The sequence below is a fragment of the Macrotis lagotis genome, chromosome 2 (assembly GCF_037893015.1).
Source record: "Macrotis lagotis isolate mMagLag1 chromosome 2, bilby.v1.9.chrom.fasta, whole genome shotgun sequence".
NCBI lineage: Eukaryota > Metazoa > Chordata > Mammalia > Peramelemorphia > Peramelidae > Macrotis > Macrotis lagotis.
Window position 1 is genome coordinate 104097227 of NC_133659.1, and position 17914 is coordinate 104115140.

The 17914-nt window shown below is 41.1% G+C and overlaps 1 protein-coding gene across 18 annotated transcripts in view; it reads right to left on the reverse strand.

Annotated features, from left to right (window-relative positions):
• PLEKHA6 (pleckstrin homology domain containing A6) overlaps window positions 1-17914 on the reverse strand; it is a 220861-nt gene that overhangs the window by 52882 nt on the left and 150065 nt on the right. For all 18 annotated transcript variants that reach the window (XM_074222453.1, XM_074222438.1, XM_074222436.1 and 15 more), the window contains one exon: window positions 1293-1373. In XM_074222453.1, coding sequence (XP_074078554.1) covers window positions 1293-1373 — 81 coding nt within the window. The remainder of the gene's footprint in view (window positions 1-1292; window positions 1374-17914) is intronic.

A 17914-nucleotide genomic window follows, 5' to 3' on the forward strand; every position in this document is an offset into this window, starting at 1 on the left:
GAGATCATGAAAAAGTGTAAAAATACCACTTGTACAAAAATATTCAAAAATATCGAAAATTGAGTGAATGTCCATCAACTGGGGAATGATTTAATAAACTGTGGTATATATATATATATATATATATATGCATGTATGTATATGTGATGGTATACTATTGTTCTATTAGAAACCAGGAGGGATGGGAATTTAGAGAAACCTGGAAGGATTTGCATGAACTGATGCTGACCCAGATGAGCAGAACCAGAAGAACACTGTACACCCTAACAGCAACATGGGGGTGATGATCAGTCTTAATAGATTTAATAGACTTTCATCAGTGCAACAATCAGGGACAAATTTAGGGGATCTGCGATAGAGAATACTATCTGTATCCAAAGAAAGAATTGTGGAATTTAAACAAAGACCGAAGACCTTTAATTTTTTTTTTTAAAGTATCTTAGGGACAGCTAGGTGGTGCAGTGGATAAAGCACTAGCCCTGGAGTCAGGAGTACCTGAATTCAAATCTGGTCTCAGACACTTAATAATTATCTAGCTGTGTGGCCTTGGGCAAGCCACTTAACCCCATTGCCTAGCCAAAAAGCAAATAAATAAATAAATAAATAAATGATTAGACAAATAAATAAATAAATGAATGGATATAAAAAAAAAGGTCTTTTTCAGATCACTGAAACTTGGCACTATAGTATCAGGTTTAGGGGACTTTGATTTAGCAACATTCAGTCAAAGTTCCACAACAAGTAGCTGTATCCCTTTGATTCCTTATCCAAGCAGATCCATCCAATATGGGACTATGGTTCCACATGTATTAGGCAATAAATCTTCATTGGAAGGGCAAAACTAACCTAACTTGTCTTGCGATGGTCTATTCTATTCAGTTCTTCAACCATACTCACCCCAGAATCCACAGACTCCTTTTTTGGTCACTAAAACCCACATCAAAACTTCCTCTCAGCTCATAGAACTAATAGAACTCAGCCCCAGCACTAATCCAATGGGTACAATCAACAACATCTTAATGAACAAACAACATCTGTTGATCTCTGCTTGGCACTGACTAGAGAATGTCATAATAAAAGTAAGGCATGGTTTCTGCCCTCATGAGCAGAAGTAAAAAAACTTCAGAAGTTCAGGGGAAAACGGTAGAAGGTAAGAGAAATGTTCTCCCAATACTTCTATATATAAGAATACCCTAAATATCTCTTTTCCCTTTCCCCTATGATACACAGACAATGGATATTAAAGGAAGATGGCACAGTCTAACAGGAAGCAAAAGAAAAAGTAAACTTACTTTCTCAAGTCAAATCTTTTGTTTTCTTCCGGGATCTGGCCGGTCACTGGGTGCAGAAATGTGTTCCGTCTTTCATTGTGGCTGAAGGAATAAGAGAGATAGACATATAAAGTTAAGAGGTATAGGAAGAAAGGTCAAATAATTTCCAGGCAAATACAGATGATGGAACTCAAAGTTGGGGACAGGTTGGCAAGCCAAGAGTTTCACTTCTTCCTCAACTGAGAAGCAGTATGGCACAGTAGATAGATCATTGCATCGGTAGTCAGGAAGACAGGTTCAAATCCTCAGATACTTAACTTGCTTTGTGACTCTGGAAAAGTCATTTTAAGCTCTCTGTGCCTCAGTTTCATTTAAAATGAAATGGCTGAACCCAATGGCTTCTAAATCCTATAAACTCCTCATGGAATAAGCAGGTAAACTGGGGTCTGAATGGGATCTTGAGCACCTCCAGTCCTAGAAACTCTTCTTCCCGAACCCCTAGAACTCAGGGAAGTTTCCCTAGGCCAATGCTGGCCTTTGCCTATTATTTCTCTCTGCCTGTACCCATAAAAATGGTATCTACTAATTTACTTAATAAACTATGGAGCAATCAAATGGAGATAGTTAAACAAAATGTTGTCCCTGATGATGGGACTAAAACAACCATATTTGACCCCTCTACTGCTTACTCAGGAAATGTAGTGGGGAGGAGAATAGAATTGTTCTCAAGAGCCAGTCTAAAACAAATAGGGTTACAGATGGAGCTAAATGTCAGAATACAAGACTTCTGTTTCCAGGGACAATTCATGTCAATATGGTGCCTTGAACCCAGGAGGCACTCAATAAGTATTAGATGAATGAAAAAACAAACTTGTGCTCTCAGTTCTTCAGCCATGCCTCAGTCTCACCTCTTTAAATGGGGTATAGGATCATCTAATTCCCCTTATGGTAGTGAGCTCACTCATAGCCCATATCCAAAGCTCATTACAAAAAAAGAAAAAAAACAATCTCCCTGACCAAGGACTGCTCAATGAGGCCTGAAAACCTGGGAATTGTCAAGCCCTGGGTAGAGTGACGGCATAACAGACAGATCTAATTAAGGGATGCTGTGGATGGAGAGGCAGTAGGGATGTGGGGGGGAGAGGCTGCCAGGAAGGAGACAGGAGAGGTGATTAGCTAGGCGCTGGGTCTTCGCAGAGACAGATGGGATGGCAACATCACAGTTGCTATTCTGGGAGGCCCCTGTCTGGGCTCCCCTGACCAAGTGAATGTCACAAACAGATCTGCCTGAAAGTGAGGTACTGCTGAGGACCAGGTAAAGGTGGAGGGAGAAGGGAAAGGACATTCATTTAGAGATGAGGGCTTGGGCCATATACTGTGAAATGTTTGCCTTTGAACAGCCTAGACAGGACAGAATCTACTCTATTCTGGCAAAGGGAGATGGTTGGCCGTGGCTGCTCACTGCACTCCTGGTTCCCAACTCCCCTCCTCTTATTCTGCTCTTCCTACCTAGAATGGTACCTGTTATTTTATTTAACAGGGTATGAGCCAAACAAGTGAAAATAGCTAAACAAAATGTGGTACATAAACCTAATGCAATATTACTGTACTATATGAGAAATGACAAACATGATGCTATAGAGGATGACAGAGGGGAGAGATATGAACTCATGTAAAGTGAAGTCGGCTGAACCAGAAAAAACATATACACAACGCTATTCTGCTGTTAAGTCATTTCAATCGTGCCTGACTCTTTGTGATCCCAATTGGGGTTTTCATGGCAAAGATATTGAAGTGGTTTGCCATTTCCTTTTCCAGTTCATTTTACAGGTGAGGAAATTGAGAAAACAAGGTTAAAAATGACTTTCCCAAGAGCATACAGCTAGTGTCTAGGGCCACATTTGAACTCAGAAAGAACTTCCTGACTCCAGCCTAGCTGCCCATACTCGATAACAACATACAAATGGAAAGAAAAATAACAAAACAAAACTGAATACCATGAAATTATAAGGAGCAGGCTTTGGTGTCAAAGAAAACAATTAAAAGGCACCTGCAGTGGATCCTTTGCAGAGGTAGGAGACAATAGGTATAGAACATTGCAATTAACATCAAGCATTTTCATTTTACTAAACTGTTTCCCCCCCCCTCTTTTTTAATTGCTAAGGGATGACTGAGTAGAAGAAGGGACACATTTGGAAATACAGGTTAAAGATAAAAACAAATTAAAAATGAAAATAAAATTTTATTAGAATATTATTTTTTAAAAACCTATGTGACAATTAGCTGCAGAAGAGCACGGTCATGGGAATAGATTTATAGATGGAAGGTAACTCAAAGGTCAAATAGTCCAAGTAATCCAAACCCCATTTTCACAGATGAGGAAACTGAGATCTAGGCAGTTTAAGATGCAAGGTCACTCAGAACTTCCAGCTTTGGTCCCTTTATCTCCTAGGAATGTAATATATGCAAATGTGTCCAAGAATAGTATACTAACCCCAACAAGATCCCGTTCAATCCATTCCAACTTCACAGAGCTCAGTTTAGCTGGCAAGACAAGTGCTTTAATGCAAATTACCTGAGTTTAGAAGGCCTACAAAGGGTGCTGGATGATCTGTTCTTACTCCAATTCACCTATCTTTAAGTAGCCAAAGGTAGACCCAAATTCAAAAACCAGAAAGATCATGGATGAAAGAATTTAGAAGGAATATAGGAACTCACTTAGGTGACAGCTTTAATCAGCTTAGTCTCACTGATCTAGAGACCTGATCAATAAGGAAAGCTAACCCTCCCAGTCCAAACTGGCAAACTTGCCAACCAGGATGCCAGATCTGGTCAACGTCTATCCAACACCAATGGATACAGGGTGTGGTCTGGTAGTCCATAATCTGTTTTGTGAGTCCTCTATTCCTCAGTTCTTCCCCTTTTATATCCAGCAAGAGGTCTTGGGGCAGCTAAGTGGCACAGTGGGTAGAGCACTGCCCTTGGCATCAGGAGAATCTGAGTTCAAATCCAGCCTCAGACACTTAATACTTACTTAGCTGTGTGACCCTGGGCAAGTCACTTAACCCTATTGCCTGCCAAAAAAAAAAAAGAGGTCTTTCCCAAATTCTATCAGTATCGGGTATCCTAAACTAAGCAGTCTAAGTATCTTCAGGTATTCTCTTTCTCAAGAATTACTGCATATGAATGCTTTTCCTTATTCCCCTCTCCTCCAAAAATGAGAGTCCATGATAGTAGTGATTTTCTGGAAGTCAAGGTCTATATCATTCGCAGCACAAAAGAACAACCTAGGACCAGTTTCTGGTCCTTCTGGACCAGGTCCTCCAGTCCCTCATGTTCTGCATATTCTCCATGGTAACACATACACACACACACACACACACACACACACACACACACACACACACATAATCTCTCCTCTGTTCTTCCCTAGCAGTTCAGAGAAGGACAATTCTCTTCCTGCCCTTGACTTTTCCACCCACCAACTTTCCCAAGTAATGTCCTCTCCTTTGTCCCAGCTTCGCCGATTCTAGATGAAGTTTCTCCTTCACAAACACTGCAATGCAGCAACCATTGACCTAACTGCTATTCTTTTCCCCACTTCAGCCCATACAGGTCCCCTACCCCCCTTTTCTAGGACCTCAGTGGGTTGGGGTGGTCACTGAGGTCAGCCCAGCCCCCCTTCAGCTTTGCTCAGCTCTGACTCTCCCCCAACACAATGTGTAGGAGGGGCATAGGCCAAGCCCTACCTGACTCTTCGATCAGCCCGAAACTTCAACATCTTCCTGGGCAGCTTTGTACCCAAGCCGGCAACCTTAGTTTCTCTGGCCCCCTGAGCCTAACATCCCTCCAGGAGGTAAGTCCTCTGGCCACACTCCCTGGTCCACGGTCGCTTCCCTGGGCCACGACAGGGCCACATGGATCCTGCTGATTGTACCCCACCTTCCCAGCTCCCACCTCTTGCTGGGGAGCAGAGTAGAAAAAAAGGGGTGTCCAATGGTATTCTATTGGGCCTGCTTCTTTTTCAGTATTCTGCTTTAATGCTTGAAGATTGGAGGCAAGCAAGAGGCACATCAAGAGAAAAAGAGGATAAAACCATCCCAGTTCAGGTCCCCAAGGAAAAAAATGCTGAAGTCGAGACACACACACACACACACACACACACACACGCACACACACGCAGTCACACGCACACACACACAGAAGCAGGTGTCCAACTTCCAGACGGCTGGACCTCGATGAGCAAATGACACTGAAAGAGGCAGGAGGGTGGTGAAGATAGACGCTGCATTCCGGTCTGCATGGCAGAAACCCATGCCAGCTCTTGAACTGCAAGAAAGAGACGTCCTTTCCACCTCTTCCACCTTGGCCGGGACCGTGGCGCCCCATTAGGCAGAAAAACCAAGTCTGCCTCTCTGATGTCTGGGAGGAGGCTGGAGCCACAGGGGTTAAAGGAACTCTGGGTTCATTTGCCGCTGCTGTTGTTGCCGCTGCACCCGCCCAGGGAAATGAGATTGATTGAATAAGTCTCCCCCCTCTCCCCCTTAGCCTGGCCAGCCCCTCTATGGCAACAGGGGCTTAATTAATGAAGACACGGCTGTAATCATCTCCTCGATGACAAGTTCCCTTTGGAAACTACACCAGATTGCTCTTCCCAAGACTTGAAGATTGTAGAACTAATGAGGGGCAATCCCACAAGGCTTCTGGTCCAGGAATGGAGATGATGGAGGTTAGGAGTTGGTGGAGAGGGGGACCCTGGCCCTGGCTTCAGGAAAAAATGGAAAAGAAGCTTTCTCCGGGAGCTTATGGGGGAAGAGGATAGGTAGCAAAGGGGAGATGGGCCTAGTGTTTATTCTTGAAAATCTTCCCAGATACAAGATGATTCACTCCAGCCGGTGACTTAAATCATCTTCGCAGGCAAGTTCATCCAAAGTCCTTTACAGCCCTGAATTCTCGGTAGTTCTAGAATGGTTCTATGTCCACCAGGTCCTTGGAACAAAAACCCTTCTCAATCTATCCTCTTTCCCTGCCTCCAGATAGAACTGAGCCCTTCCCGGCTCCACTACCAAGAATCTCGCTGGTTCTTCACGAACACAGATGGAGCTTATAATGTCAGCAAGTTCTTGCTGATACCTAATTTACGTCTATGTTGACTCAATGTCAGCCCATCCTGTTCCTCAGGGGTGATGGACAACAGTAGCTCCTGCCAGGTTTTTGGTTTGGTGTTTTTTTTTAATAGTAACCGCATTCTATCGACATCACAGACAGCTGTCAAGGTAAAGTGTGGCATAACATAGCAGATGCCAAGGGGAGTCTCTAATATTATTCTTTGAACTTGAAAGTCGGTTCAGAGAACTTCACAATTGAAGTAGCAAAATGGAAGCAAATGTTTAATTTCTCCCTGGTCAGGGGATGAGGTCTGATTTCATCTGAGCTCAGCCTTCAATAGTATTTAAATATAAACAGTTAAATAATTTCATTGAGCATGGCAATTTTTTCTGCTTTTGGGAGGCTAAGGGAAGGTTTTACATTTTATAATGGCTTTTATAAACATGTATTTTATAATGGCTTTATGTGTTATAACTCTCATCTTGAGATGAAATAGTATTATATATATATATATATATATATATATATATATATATATGTTTTATGTGAGATGCTGAGCTAAACCTAATTTCTGCCCTACTTCTTCCCACTTATTTATTCTAGCAGTTTTTGTCGAATAGAAAGATCTTAACCCAGTAGTTTCTGGGTTGGGTTTGAGTACCATGTTGCTATTTTCATTGCTTCTGTGTATGATAATTCATAATTAACAACAATCATATATTTAAATGTAGTATATTTTGCAATATATATAGAAATATGATGTTTATATTTATAAATCTATATATATTAAATAATATATAATTAATATCTATTTGTGGAATATTATTAATATAAGACCTATCATGTGCTAGGCACATACTAGGTGCTTTACAAATATCTCATTCCCAGTCCCTCTGGCACCAGGGGCTTAAAGAATCAAGAGATGACTTTATAACAATCATGGGAAGGGATTAATTTGGGTCTTTCTGAGTCTAGCCCCAACACTCTACCATTACACCACCTAGGTCGAAGGAGTACTGTTCTTTATTTGTCTGTTTGTTTTTGTGGAATTATGGGGTTAAGTGACTTGCCCAAAGTCATATAGCTAGTAAATATCTAACATCTGAAGGCATATTTGAACTCAGGTCCTCCTGACTTCACCTAGCTGCCTTGCCCTATTCTTCTTAAAAAGGAATAAAGAACCAGGCTGGAAGGGCAGCTAGGTGATGCAGTGAATAGAGCACTGGTGCTGGAGTCAGGAGGACCTGAGTTCAAATCTAGTCTCAGACATTTAATGACCTAGCAGTGTGACCTTGAGTAAATCACTTTACCCTACTGCCTTGAAAAAAAAAAACAAAAAGGTTGGAGCTCAGACATAAAGAATGGGTAGGAGGAGGGAATGACAATTCCAATCCAGCCTCAGTTTACCACTTTTAACTGGTCACAAATTACCTATTTACTGGAGCATCTAGTGACTCAAAAAGGCTCTGTCTTATGCTATCTGTGTGACATTGAACATATTTGTGAACATTGCCTGTGCCTTAGTTTCCACATCTGTAAAATGAGGATCTGAGCTTCTGCAGTCCCTTGCTAGATCTTTGAACCAGTGACAGTCATTTAGTTTTTGCTCTGAGCCCCTGTAATGTTCTTCTTTCAGCATGTACTTGGGGGAGAAAAGGAGGAGTGAAGAGAAAATGCCACTGACTGGTAGAAGGGCCAGTGCCCCCTTTAAGAATCCTCCACCTTACCTTTCCACAAATGCCTTAATGTGGGACTGCAGAGGATAAACTTGAGACCTAAGTCTTCCAACACTGACTCTGCCCTCACACTCAGAATTGAGCATCAATTGGTTGGAGACGTTCCTTTTCTCTGCTCTCCTTACTTATTCAAAAAATTAATTGCTTCCTTTCTATATGAGCAACCCTGTCTCTGCCACGTTACCCCCACACAAAGTTTCCTTGCCTGGTTCCCCCTTGAATATATAACTTGGCTTTGTTCCATCTTCATTAGGAGGGGAAGAAAATTAAACTCATCTTCACAGAAGAAGGAGGAGCTGGGGGTGGTACATGAGAAAAATTATTTCTCTTCCTCTGGAAGGAGAAAATATCCTCTTTTCAAGGCAAAGAGGCCTCCCACAGTCTTTGGTTAAAATATAAAAATTAAATTACCTCTTCAATGGCCCAGAACAGGTACAGTGAGGAAAAAGAAAAAGAATCTCAGGGGTCTTCCTTACTAGTTATCTTCTCTGATTTGGGCCCAAGAGCCCCACAATTAAATCATCAGTCCTGATGACTTATCCAGAGCTATCTGCAATTTAATTCAACAGATCTCCCTTAAACTAGCTAGTATTTATATACTAATAGCCAGCATTTTATAAAGAGCTTTAAATTTTGCAATGAATTTAACTAATGCTACTTCATTTTTATCCTCACAACAACCTTGTAGAAATTATGATTATCCCCATTTCATAGATGAGAAAATTGAGGAAGGTAGAGGTTAATTGACTTGCCCAGGTCTGGGGCTCTAACTACTGTGCCATGTGTTCTAAATGGTTACTGTGTTGAGCATTGAGGGGCAAAGGAGGAAAATGGCAGTCCCATATGCTCAAAAAGCTTAATTAGGGAGATGTAAAATGTATACAAGTAAGCAAACTACAAGGTAAAATGTCATGGAGGCAAAGAAAGAACCTAAAGGAAAATTTAATCTAAGAAAAAAAAAATAAGAAAATTTGAGAAGAAAGGTCACTTCCAATTGGGGGTCAACTGTCTGCTGTGCAGGAACCTATTACTATCCCTATGGTCAGTTTTTCAGATCATGGGAGGACCATGGCTGTAAGTAGAGTAGAGGTGGGGGTAGATCCTGGTGATATATGGAAGAAGTTTAATATATCCAAAAGTGGTCATATTGTCCTCTCCAAATCTGACACCTCTCTTAAAGAGGCAGGTGCAATGGATAAGGCACTGGGCCTTAGACCCAAGTTTACAACCAGTCTCAGAAACTTATTGTGTGACCGTGGGCAAATCAATTAACTTTTTGCCTTATAGAATGAACTCAACTGAACTACGGAGGTTGGATTTGAACTCAGGTCCTCCTGACTTCAAGGCTGGTGCTTTTATCCACTGCACCACCTAGCTGTCCCATAAAATATTTGTAAAGCAAATAGCACAGCACCTGGCAAATGGTGCTATGTAATTATCATCATCATCATCATCATCATCATCATCATCATTATTATTATTTTACAGGAGGAAGTCCACAGCCCTTGACCACTTCCTCATGATTATTATGGGCAGCTAGATAGTGAGCGGGTAAAGTACCATCCTAGAGTCAAGAGGACCTGAATTCAAATCTGCCCTCAGAAACTTGACACTTACTAGTTGTGTGTCCTTTGGCAAGTCATTTAACCCTGACTGCCTCGCATCCAGGGCCATCTCCAGTCATCCTGATCCATATCTGACCATTGGACCCAGATGGCTCTGGAGGAGAAAGTGAGGCTGGTGACTCAGCAGGCAGAGCCTCACTCAAATCAAATGGTATCACCTCCCTGGTGTCATGTCCCTGTTGTCTTTTTCTTTGAGAATGGAGGCCAAACATCATTATTATTATGAAGAATTTGCCTATGTAGAGACAATCAAACATAGTAGTATAGTGTTCAGTTAGGGCAGTTAGATGGTGCAGTGGTGGAGTCCCAGCCCTGAAGTCAGGAAGAACTGAGTTCAAATCACATCACCCTCTTACTCAAACCCAATTCATGTCCGTGTCATGGATTCACCTCCCTGATATCATGGTCTTCTTCAAAAACAAAAGACAAATAACTCCATCATCATCATCATCATAGTGTTCAATAAAACCAGCCCAGAAACTACCAGGTTAAGGACTTTCTATTCGACAAAAGCAGCTAGGACAACTAGAGAGAAGTCTGGCAGAAATTAGACTTAGCTCAACATCTCACATATGTGATGTGAGATGATATACAACAACACGTACCACAAGGAGCTCCAGATAGTACAGTTAAGTCAACAAGTATTTATTTAGTCAGACAGCAATGAAGATACAAAGAAGGCAAAGGACAGTCCCTGCCCTTAAGTCCCTGCCCTTGTATTCTAATGGGGAGACATTGAACGGAGGGGAGATAAATCCAGGCTACATGTTGGGTAATCTAGGGTATATACCAGCTTCAGAAGATCATACCTTCTTTCAAAAGGCAAGATTTGAGCTGAAGTTTTGGAGGAAGCCAGAGTAAGAGAGGGGTGAAGATGAGAAGGGAAGACATTCTCTCTTTAGGGCCTCCCACCTGACCTTCAAGAAGCCTCCTCACCTATTCTCCTGCCTTCTTCTACCCAAGCCTTCCAACTCACACTATTTTCAATTTCCTCTTTTCCAAAGAGCCTGGCCGTAACTGCTCACTAATCTAGTAGTAGGCATTAGCTCTTCCAGGGAAATGTGCATTTTATAGATACTCTATCCTAACAAGAATGGACAGGAAAGGCCACCTTGCCCAGAATGTATGTGAACAGGAATCCCCTTTATTATATTCCAAACAACTAGTAATCAGTCTCTTATGGGGGGCTGCTAAGTTGCACAATGGATAGAATACTGAGAGTGGATAGTCAGGAAGATCTGAATTCAGATCTTTCCTTAAACACTAATTTAGCTGAATAACACTGAGCACATGATTTAATCTCTGCCTCAGTTTCTTCATCTGTAAAGTGAGGGTTCCAGAGTGGTTGTGAGAATAAAATGGGATAATAATTATAAAGCATTTAGCATAGTGATTTGGTACATAGTAAACTCTCTCTCTCTCTCTCTCTCTCTCTCTCTCTCTCTCTCTCTCTCAAAGAGAGAGCTAGGTAGATGTCACAATGGATATAGCACTGGCCCTGGAGTCAGGAAAACCTGGGATCAAATACAACCTCAAACACCAGCTATGTCACCTTGGGCAAACCACTTAACTTTGATTGCCTCACTTTCAGGCCCACTATTATTACTATTACCACTATTACTACCAGTAATAAGTTTCCAGTACTGAGGAAGCTGTTCCTTCCCATCCTGAAGTTTTTCTTTACATTAAAACAAAATCTTCCTCCTAGCAATATTAACCCATAATCCTTAGTTCTGCCTTCTAAGGTCAAATAAAACAATTCCATTCTAACAATACTGAAATGGAGGTGCTCTCCGAACACGGCAAGGCCTTTATCAAGCATCTGCTTTACAACGGAAATTGTGTTAGGAATGGGGTATCCCCAAAATAAAATATGACAGTTCCTACCCATTCTATCAGATGTGCACATAGTAAAATATAGAAAAGGGTGACCACTTCTGAATGAGATCCAGTTTTTCAATACCTTCTTAAAACATGCTACTCCACTTACAACTCAATAAAAACGTGATCTAGTCAGAGCAGAGTAAAATAACCCATTTTTTTTCTATCATGGATGCAATAATTTTCTTTTTTAAAAAATATTTTAAAATTTCTTAATGCATACATTTTCATGTGGGAGCTCTTGAAGATGGAAAAGCCTCATTTAAGCCCTAAGAAAATAACTCATTTCAGGAATTCTGACAAGAAGTGGAGAAAATTTATATTTCCCTTTAGCCTACCTTCCAACTTATAAGGTTGGCTCTAGATGGCAGCCCACTCCACTTAAGCATACCTGTAATTCTTAGCAACTTTTCTCTTACCCTAAAACCAACCGTTCTTAAACATCAAGCTGGTTCTGTCCTCTTGGGTCAATCAGAATAAATCTGACTGCTCACAAAAAACTGAACTCAGCAATCATGTGCCCCCCACTCCCTCCCCTGCTTCTTCAGGTTCAGTTTCTCCCACTCATTCTCATATGGCACAGTTTCCATCCCAGTCACCTTCCCTCTGGATGAGATCTAGTTTATCAGTATTTTTATTCCTATATGGTACCAGAACTCAGTATAGATCATCCTGCACCATCTGCCAGAGCAATATTCTTAAAGTTCACATCTGGTTGTGGCAACCCACCTGTGACTCCCTATTATCTCTCAGATCAATACAATCTTCTCTGGTTGGCATGTAAAAGCCCTTCAGAACTTGGTTCCAATCTGTTTCTCCAGAGTGTTCCCCTTCACTGGTTCTACAGTCCAAGCAGACCAACCCCCTTGCTATTCCTCCCACACAGCAGTATTCTCTCTCCCATCTCCTTGTCTTGCTGACATACCCACGATGGATTCTTGACTCACCTCTGTCTCTTAAAATCAAAGTTCAACTGTTAATACCACCTCCTACATAAGGTCTTTGCTGATAGCCCTCCCCTCAGCTGTTAGTGTAACCAGGGTAATATTTTGTTAGTGTAACCAGACTAGGAGGTCATGGGGGCCTGAAGTTTAGAAGAACTCAGTTCAAATCCAACCTCAGACTCTTATTAGCTATGTGACTGAGGGCAAGTCACTAAACCTCTGTCTGCTTCAGTTTCCTTGACTGTAAAACAATATATACCACCCAGAGTTGTTGTGAGGATGAAATGAGATTCATTCTTTCTTTCTTCTCCCTGTCTTCCTCTTTTTCTTCCTTTCTTTCTCCTCTCTTCCACCAGTTTTCCTTTTCTTTCTCTCCCTCCTTTCCCTCTCCTTTCTTCCTTTCCTCCTTTTTCCTTTCTGCTTGTCTCCTTTTTTTCCTTTCTTTTTTCTTCTCTTCCTCTTTCTTTCATTCCTTCATTTTTTCTATATTTTACTATGTGCACATCTGATAGAATGGGTAGGAACTGTCATATTTTGTTTTGGGGAAACCCCATTCCTAGCACAATTTCTGTTGCATAGCAGGTGCTTAATAGAGGCCTTGTTGATGACTGATGGCAGTTCTGGGAGGAGGAAATTTCCATAAGAGTGATCTCCCCAGTCCTTCAAATAGCTCATTCAGAATAGGTCTGGCCCTTTCCTTTCAAATTCCTAAGTTTAAACAATCATTGCCTTCTATAAATCCAACCTCTATGCTTAAAGGTCACAGATAATGGAAGCCCCTAAGTCAGTTACAGTCCTCATCTCTGAAATAATTGAAATAAGAAATGTGTGTATATATAAATATATATGGTACTAGAAATCATTTATATGTATAAATATTTGTATGGATTACACATACATATGATTTCTAGTACCAGACACAAGGTCAAAGGTGTCACAAAATGAAAGAATTCTGAAGAGAAAAGGAACCTTAATGGTCATCTAGTTTAACTGATACTTGAATCAATTGGTCATGGAATCTTTGCTGGGAAACTCCAAGTGATGAAGAGCTTACTCTCTATCACCTGAGGACATTTTGAAAATTGCTGAAAATTTTTTCCTCAACTCAAATAAAGTCTCAATTTGTCTCTTTGCAAGTGCTTCCATTAGCTCATAGTTATGGAGCCAAGCAGAGAAGTTAACCTCTCTTCCACAGAAGAGCCCTTTCAGTGCCTACAAAAAGCTAATATTCCCAAACTGCCAACTTTCCTGCAAATCTACTCTCCTAGTAGACTATCTCCAGTTCCTTCAACAATCTTCCTATGACTAGAATAAAAAGCTATTCACTATCATGATTATCCTCTTGGAAATGCTCTCCAACTTTCTCAAAATCTGATGTCCAGAATTGAACACAAGATTCTCACTGAAGTCTGATCAAGGCAGAGGACACTGGCACTAGCATTCCTTTTCTCTTGGAAACTCTTTTGGGAGGTACTATGGTATGGGGGCATACTAGGAGACAGTATTGAAATTCAAATCTAGTGTCAGACACTTACTGGTTATGTGACTTTGGGCAAGTCACTTAACCCTGTTGAATAGGAGAAAGAAATGGAAAACTACTGCAGTATCTTTGCCATGAGAACCCCACATGGGGTCTTGAAAAGTAGGATACAACTGAAAACAACCTAAAAACAACAAATGGAATGGTGAAGAAAGAGCCAATCTAAAAATCAAGAAGACCCTCATTCAAGTCCCATCTCTGACACCCTAAGCTGGACAAGTCACAACTCTGTTCTCATACAATTCTCAAGTCTGTGAATTGAAAATGCATATAATCTTCATTAGTAGAGGGAGTTTCCTCACCAAAAATTCCCTACACTGGAGAAAGAGGAGGAAGAAGAGAAGGAGAAGAAAAAGGAGGAGGAAGAGGAGAAGGAGGAAGAGGAGAAGAAGGAAGAGAGAAAGAAAAGAAGGAGAAGGAGGAGGAGAAGAAGAAAGATGACTGTTTCTCTTTTGTGTCCAAAGATCCCATTTGCTTTCCTGGCTACACTAACATAATGTTGGCTTGTATTAAGATTTCAGTTCACTTAAACCTCAATCTTTGTCAAACTGCTATTTAACCATGATTCTACCATCTTTGTATTTGTGAAGTTAAGTTTTTTTAACTTAAGTGCTAGCTTTTACATTTTAGGTCCAGAGTTGTGATTTCATTGCTATGGTGAACTCCCAGCAGGGGAAACCCTTTCCATGAATAGAACTACCATGTACTGTCCCTTTAAGATCTGTTGCTTAAATCTGATCAGAGTTAAGTTATAGATATTCTGAAACGTAGCTACTTTCTGTGTCCTGAGACAGTTGTGAGAGACACGTGATTTCAACAAGCACGATGCTAGAGAGATAGACACCAGGAACTAATTTATCTGATGATAAACAAAATATGAGGATGTAATTACTGAATATAAACTAAGGAGTGCTTGTTTGCAAAGAGGATCTAGAATCCTAACCCTGGAAGATAAGAGAATAGAGGTGAAAGGCTAGAGTTCTGAACCGCATAGACACTACACTTAATGTTACCAAGTCTGTCTGAGTGGGAAGGGGATTGGGGGAATGGAAGCAGAGAACCAGAGAAGTCTTTCAGTTCTACCTAATTTGCCCGAAACTTCATTCCAGTGACATGTTGAGCAACTACGCTGTGTGTCAGCTTATCTTAATCTTAGTAGTAGACGTAGCTATTCAACACAGATATCTACTTTACAAAGTTAATTTTTGTGGTCAATCCTTGAGCATGGATAATAGATCATAGTTTCAGAGTCATAAGTTTTTTGTCACTCATATTTCCTTGGAAAGTTTCTGTAGGTATGTGCCCACATCCTCCCACAGATATTGCTAGAAAAGTATTACCTAGGGTTACACATAGATTCAGCTATATTTTATTATTCATAAATTTGCTGTAATACATGTTTACCTGTGATAGCATCACACATTATTGTATTAGCAAGATCTAAAACTTTATTATTGTCATGGCTTGGTCACATAAACAAATGCACCAATTGGTGTTCAAAAACTAAAGTAGAAGTCTAAAGATACTTCTCATAACTAGGTTATCCCTAGGACTCTTGTGAGAATTGAAGTGTATCTACATAGTTAAATGTCCAGAGTAATGATCCTTCTGCAGGAAACTAGACTTCCAGTGTCAAAACAGTTTGGAGTTTGGCAAGTCAGAAGACCAAATTTTCTGGACTCCATCTCTATCCCCTTTGTCGCTTCCTCTCATTTATACATTTTATAGTCCATATTGTTTCATCCAATGCTCTAACTAATCAAGATCTTTTTGAAGTCTACTTTTTACATTGAGGAGGTTAAATATCTCTTACTTGTGTCTTGTAAATTTAATAAGCTTAGCATCTCCACTCTTCTCCCAGTCATTGATAAAACTGTTAGCAAAGCATCAAGCAGAGCTTCCTAAGGCACTCTATTAGAGACCAACATTGGACCATTTAAGGATTACTCTTTGGACCCAGACATTCAACCCATTTAACTATCCTATTATCAATGGTTAAGAATCTTCAAGGTCCCTTTCAGTTCTAATTCTATCCTATGATGGTCTGTTTTTGATCCTGTGTGTACAGAACCATATGTGTACACTTAGAGACCCTGGTCCAAACATCCACCAACAGTTAGTTTTATGTGTTGCTTGGTCTAGATCCCATGAATAGATGGTGATTAATCTAGGGGAGATAGGTACAAAGAAATGTTTAATTAGGTTGGGGAAGAAAAACTTGCATTCCCCTAATAGCCTGCCCCTCTTTCCCCAGTCCCAACCTTAGGGGTCTGATTTATCTCCAGCTATTTCCTCTCTATAGTTACTGAGAAATATACTGATGAAGAATTAACTCTCTTCTGGCCTCTTGGATCTAAGGATAGCTTTGGCTGCAAGATCACAGCTCATTATGTCTGAACAAGAGTCAGAAGTGGGTGGGGATAAGGGCAACATGTCTTACCCCCCACTTCCTATTATTTCTGTCACAGAAAAATTCCTACCATAGACCCTTTCCATTACCCAAAAAAGGCTTTCTGTTGTCGAGGGGGTAGAACTTTTAAGGGGAGGAAGGGGAGACACATATTCCTGGCTCATCTCCTCCTGTTCCATGTTTTAGCAGACTTATCTGCCCCTACATTCTCTCCCAATTAAAAACCAATTCTGTTTACATTTCTCCATCCAACATCCCAAGCAGACTGACTCCTGAAGCTCCTCCGGTCATTCCAAGCAGAAAACCTACTTCCCTAGCCAACCTCCCACTCTTCAAAAGTCCTTCTATTCTTCCAGCTGCTATAGCCACACCCCAGATGTGGTTACACTGGGGTAATCACTACATGTGTTGACCCAAACACCCTGGGTACCTAATGGGTGCTTGACAGAGGGAACAGGAAAGAGTCCCTTGGGATAGGATGGTTTTCTCTTCCCTATGTGCTACCTAAAAACCAAAACTAAGGGGGCAAGAAGAGGAGGCCCCAGCCCACATCCTGCCCAAGGCCATTTGTATGGCTTCCACCCAGTCTTGTTCTTGGCTCCCTCTTCTCCTCTCTGCTTTCTTTGCTTTCCTCCCTCACTCCACCCGATATATCTCCACCTCCTAAGCCAAGAGTTATTTCTAGTACAGTTAGGGCAGGACAACTTCTACTAAGAAGAATGGACAATGTCCCCCAAACAGAAACCATAGCTGAGTTTCTAAAGGAATCAGTTACCACTGCCCCTTACCATTTCTCAATGGTGGGGAGAAGGACAGTGGGCTTTCACCACTGACTTCCAATCCTGTGTTCTGTTCCCACCCTGAGCTCATTCACTTTCTTTTTCCTTTTACAGTAGAAAAAGCCCTTTCTAACCATGAAATGACTCGGGACAAAGAGCAATGAGATTCAAATGATTTGTCATATTACCTTTTCAATCTCTTCCCTCTTCTCCCTGGAGTTTACAGACAAGAAACAGGACTGATGTTTCAAGAGGGCAAAGGGGAGAAAGCTACTGACCAGGAGGCCTCAAGCAGAATTGAGGCCTGGATTAGCCATCTAGCTTCCTCCTCATATTTCTCTGCCTTTTCTTAGTCCCTGAACTATGATTCATATCTACTTGGTTCCCCATAATCTAAGGTCCTCAGGAATAGAACTTGGTGGCATCCTTATAAGATCCTTTCTAGCCCAAAAATCTATGAATCTATAATCATGCGGAACCAAGCAGATCTGGGAGGGGCCTCTCACATCATGAATTGACATATCTTGATCCTGAATAACTTGTCCTATTCATTAGAAGGGGGGTAATTAAATTTCTCCTGCCTCAAGTCAGGGACTTGGACTAGATATAACTCTACTGA